Raw genomic sequence first — 4,999 nt, 5'->3', positions numbered from 1 at the left:
CTCATTTCCTGCTCCATTCTTGGCCTGTCTTCTATTCACTATTCCTCATCTGGACCCAGTTTGTTTGCTGCTCACCCACAGTCCTCAACTTGACCCATTCCTAGCTCCTGCCCTAGCAGGGAATAAGTCATCCCATGCGCATACAACCTGGGAGGCCTGCTCTATCAACCTGCTGGACTCAGGCTGTTCCTCAGACCTGGCTGCCTCCGAGAGCTGAGGGAACAAAGCCCTGAGAGGGGCAGGATGGGTGGGCAAGAATCATCAAGCATGCAGATGCGTGAGTGGCATGAGGATAGGGGCAGAAGGGGATGGAATGGTGGCTGTAGATGATCCCCGCAGGTCTGCCGAGTTCAGCACCGTGTACGAGGATGCCCCACATGGGCCTGCAGTGCTTCCCGGATGCCCCGCTGCCAGTCTCGTGCCAGCTGCACTGGGGTCATTGATGCCTGGGAACAAGGGTGCTGGGTCAGTCCTTTATACCCGATCCCCTTTACACAGGGGGCCAGGGCCGGGGCCTCTGCCCTGCTTATACATACAGCATTCTGCATGCCCAGCTTGGCTCCATAGAGGAGGAGTATCTTCATGGCTCTGTAGTGACCGTGTCTCACAGCCTCGTGAAGCGCTGTGTCCCCTTCCTGCAGAGAAAGTCTCCTCAGCACTGGAGATGGCCTCCTCTAACCTGCTTCACCCTGCCCTTCCGGCTAGCCGCCCCTCATGAGGACCACAGAGGAAACTGCAGACAGCACCAACTCTGGCGTAGGCTCCCGCAATCACAGGCCCGTACAGGGAAGACCAAGTGCCTACCTTGTCCTGCGCATCAGTGTGGGCTCCACATGCAATGAGGTGCTCTAGGCAGTCACAGTGTCCTGTCCGCACAGCCACATGGAGGGGGGTGCTCCAGATCTGAGGACAGGTCAGAGAATCTGTTGGATGCAGAGTCCTGAGGCCTTACTCCAACTCTGCAAGGCTGGATTTTCTCTCTTCCAGAGTCACCGTCCACTCCCGCGTGCAATGCTCCCCTGCTTCTCCTAACAGACCACCCAAAGCAGTGTGCCCCTCACCTTGTCCTGGGCATTGACCTGGGCTCCCTGGTTAAGCAGCTGTTTGAGGATGTCCAGGTGTCCTCCACGGCAGGCCCAGAACATAGGCGTCCTGTCCAGCTGCAAAACAAAAGCACCATAGCACTCCAACTTGCTGGGATGCTAAGCAGTGGCTTGGCTCTGAAAATAGGTCTCTATGAGTTCTCACCAAGTCCCGAGCATCCACATTGGCACCGGCCTCCAACAGCTTGTTCACAAGCTGGCTGTGACCCTTCAGACAGGCCCAGTGCAGGGCCGTGCGGTGAAGCTGAGGATGAAGAATGGGCTCTAAATGGGGTGTGCAGCCACCCCCAAGCGGCCTCTTTGCTGAGCCTGTTCCCAGGACTTTCCCTCCCAGCTCAGGAGGCTCTGCCAAACTCACAGTCTCACGAAGTGGGCAAGTCCCGACATGTCCGAGGACCTGGCCAACAGCACCCAAAGCACAAGCACTGAGGGCTGTGGCGCCTCACTTCTTACCTTGTCATGGGCATTGGGGTCTCCTCCATCCATCAGGTACTTGTCAATCAAATCCTCCTGGTTCGCCACCGCCGCCTTCAGGAACATCTCCAGGTCCACAGGCTCCAGCTGGGCCTGGGCCTGGGCCTGGGGCTGCAGCTGGGAAAGTTGAAGGACAAAAACCAATCAATCCCCGAAACTATAGGCACCTGGGACATCACAAAGCCATCATTCTAAACCCATGTTCACCACTGACAGGTTCATTGTTGGTTTGTTAAAATATGGATTTTTTTTTTCTTAATCCCAATCCCAGGACTGAGTAGTGGGGGGCTGTGGAGTGGCCCTTAGGGCATGGGTGCGCAGCCAGGCTTGGGAGCAGCGCTGGAGTCCGCAGTGCCCACAGCCACAGCTCCATGCTCTTTCCAAGTCTCTGTGGGGAAGGAGAATTGTTCCTTGCTCACTCAGCCCCTGGGTACATGCACTTCCTGTCTGGCCCCAGGGGCTCACCTTCACCAAGGGCTCCAGTTCCCTGGGGGGGACTCTGCGTTTAAGTCGTTTTCTTCGTCTCTGAATCAAGTTTTCTAAGTCGGTCAAACTCTCCAGGTTAAGTCTGGAACTGTTGAATCTTTCAATCTGGAATAGAATTGGGTAGAAAACCATTGTAGTTGGGTAGGACCTGCTGGTTTTGAGATTATGACAGTCATTAGCCACTGGTCATGGGAGACTTGGGGCAGGATTCCCCCTGTCATCTCCTGCCCATAGGAGAAACTCAGCTATCAGCCCTTGGCCCAAATTCTCCAAGATCCTTCTACTCCGAGCTTGCCCACCTGGGGTCCAGCCACCCCTCCCCTACACCACTCTCACTTTCTTCTTCTTTTCTTCCTCCAATTTCTGCTTCTCCCGCGCCATGGCCTCTTGAGGTCCCAGCCTCCAGTCACCAGGCCAGCCTCCAGGTTCAGGAACTCCATGTCCAAATCCTAACACTTTCCTTTCAACTCTTTCACCACTTACCTATAGGAACAGGGGAAGGATAAGAAATCAGGAGAGCTGGAGGAGCCCTTAAAAAACATAGCTGTGCAACACCAAGGAGTTCTTTTGTACGAAGATTAGAGTTCTGGATTTGAGAGAGAGCTTCATGGAGACCAGAGAGTCGGCAGCTCTCTGCTACCTCTGGCTGTTGCTGGCTCCCTCGCTGAGGCTCCACCTACCCTGCTCCTGTCAGCAGGAATACTGGTTTAGAGGGCTATGACATCATATCTGTTTATACTGTTATGCTCAGGTTACCTAAGGGCAGATGACAGCTTCCTTTATAAGCTGCTGCCCTTAGATTCCTACCAGATCATGTCATACTGCCACCTGACACAAAGCTCAGAGGGACAGAATAGACACCCCCTGGAGGGGAAATCTGAATTTGGGAGTTCAGATCTCAGATCTTTGTGAAGCTATGTTTCCCCATCAACAATTTGGAATAAAAATAGCTGCTCTTGTAGGTATAAAGATTAAATGTATTAATGGAATTTATAAAGCCCACTGTAGAAAAACATTCTTTTCTTCCCTCAGTTCCTACCCCCAGGATCTCAGACTCTAGGGAGCACTGAGAAATAAACAGGTTAGAGAGAGAGAAAAGGTTAGAATGCTAAGATAACAGAGCCTAAGGCTGCCAGCCAATAATAGTGTTCTCTCTAAAGCACACGCTGATGGCCTAACATTTCTCAGCCTTGAAATCCTGTCTGCCGGCTGAGACTTTACCGGCTGGAGCCAGCTGATGCACTGGGCCCATGTTGGGGCTGCTGGGTGATATGGCATCCTGGATCTCATTACCCTCCCTTCTCCCCAAAATAGACAATCTCCCCCCAAACAGGCAAACCAAAGCAGTGTTGCAAGAGCATCCTCTGTCTCCTATCAGGCCAGCTAGACCTGCAGAACCTTTCCAGGGCAGTAACTACCACAGTGGTTGAACTCAATAAACAGCCCAGCTACACCAATGACTTCCAAGGAATCCTGTTATTCCTGGTCCCGCTTTAAAAATCATAGTCAAGGACCCAAACCAAAACCAAGGCCATAAAGCCGATTCCAACTCAGAACGACCCTATACGACAGAGCAGAACTGCCCCATAGGGTTACCAAGGCTGTAAATCTTCAAGGAAGCAGACTGCCTCATCTTTCTGCAGAGCGACTGGTAGGTTTGAACCACCAATATTTTGATTAGCAGCCCAATGCTCAACCTGCTGGGCCACCATGGCGCCTTCATCAAGGTCAGAACTCACTAAGCTCAAGGATTTTCTTATAAATCATCATCCCACTTCTTTCCCATTTGACATTAACCTAAGCTAACCTAACCTATAAGCCCCTAACCACCCCTCACCACCTCACACAAGAGCAGACATACAAGAAAACCAGATGGCTTCTTGCATGTAAAACCTGATCCTTGGACCTCTCCTCTAACTGGGCTGCATCATTCTGCTAAGACCCTTACCAGCTGCTGAATACTGATGAAGTCCATGGTCCCCCCCGCAGCTCTTCACACTTCCTTCTGAGAGTACTGAGCAGCTCAGTCTTTTTATAGGAGAGCTGTCTCCTAGGAGCAGGGGCAAGGGAAGGACAGGAGCTTGCACCAGGGCCAGATAACTCTGTGGCTCTGTAATATTAACCAAAATACCCATCTGGGAATGCAGCCCACTGAGGGCAGGAAAAGAAGCTGGTTTGCACGCTGAGTCAGTTGCATCTTCAGATACCCACCTTGAACCTCTATGAAACCCCCTCACCCCCCTGCTCCCACCACCACACACACACACAATCTCCTAAGGAGTAATTTGACTAAAAGAACACATATCCTACATTGCCTAGGACACTAACTTAAATTTAAGGAAAAATAATTCCCACTCTTAAGTTTAGACTGTCTGTTGCTGTTAGGTGCCATTGAGTTGGTTCTGACTCACAGCAAGCCTGTGCACAACAGAACAAAACACTGCCCTGCCCTGTGCCACCCTCACAATCCTTCCTGTTTGACTCCATGCAGCAGTCATGCCAACCCATCTCATTGAGGGGTCTTCCTCTTTTTGTTGACCCTCTTCTTTAGCAAGAATGATGTCCTTTTCCGGGGACTGGTCTCTTCTGAGAACATGTCCAAAGTTCATGAGAAGTCTTGTACTCCTCGCTTCTAAGGAGCCTTCTGGTTGTGCTTCTAAGACAGCTTTGTTCTCTTGGCATATTCAATGGTCTTCAACACCATAATGCAAAGACATCAGTTCTTTGGTTTCCTTGTTTTTACATTTTTCACCTGAATTGGAGGCTACTGGAAATACCATGGCTTGTATCAAGCACCTCAAAGTGACACCTTTGCTTTTTAATACTTAAAAGAGATCTTTTGCAGCATATTTACCCAGTGCTATGAACAGAACAAGGGAACATTGAATGGTTTAAAATTAAGAAAGGTGTGCAACAAGGTTGTATTCTTTCACCAT

At 50.9% G+C, this 4,999-nt stretch overlaps 1 protein-coding gene across 1 annotated transcript; it reads right to left on the bottom strand.

The window, feature by feature from the left end:
- Positions 1-350: 350 nt before the first annotated feature.
- ANKRD23 (ankyrin repeat domain 23) lies at positions 351-4,055 on the bottom strand. The gene is made up of 9 exons (XM_006876617.1): positions 4,012-4,055; positions 2,400-2,546; positions 2,043-2,168; positions 1,557-1,682; positions 1,249-1,347; positions 1,062-1,160; positions 805-903; positions 537-635; positions 351-446 (listed from the first exon to the last, which is right to left on the bottom strand). Exons 1-9 carry the CDS (start codon positions 4,036-4,038, stop codon positions 351-353), a joined length of 918 nt encoding a protein of 305 aa, XP_006876679.1. The 5' UTR covers positions 4,039-4,055.
- Between the last annotated feature and the right edge of the window lie 944 nt (positions 4,056-4,999).

This window comes from Chrysochloris asiatica, unplaced genomic scaffold (genome assembly GCF_000296735.1).
Source record: "Chrysochloris asiatica unplaced genomic scaffold, ChrAsi1.0 scaffold00395, whole genome shotgun sequence".
Taxonomy (NCBI): domain Eukaryota; kingdom Metazoa; phylum Chordata; class Mammalia; order Afrosoricida; family Chrysochloridae; genus Chrysochloris; species Chrysochloris asiatica.
This window is presented reverse-complemented; position numbering and strand designations above follow the sequence as displayed.

Coding starts and splice junctions, on each gene's coding strand:
- ANKRD23 (XM_006876617.1), bottom strand. CDS start 4,038: ATGGACTTCATCAGTATTCAGCAGCTG. Junction 2,547..4,011: donor TCATCAGTATTCAGCAGCTG/GTAAGGGTCTTA, acceptor CTGTTCCTATAG/GTAAGTGGTGAAAGAGTTGA. Junction 2,169..2,399: donor AGGAAGAAAAGAAGAAGAAA/GTGAGAGTGGTG, acceptor ATTCTATTCCAG/ATTGAAAGATTCAACAGTTC.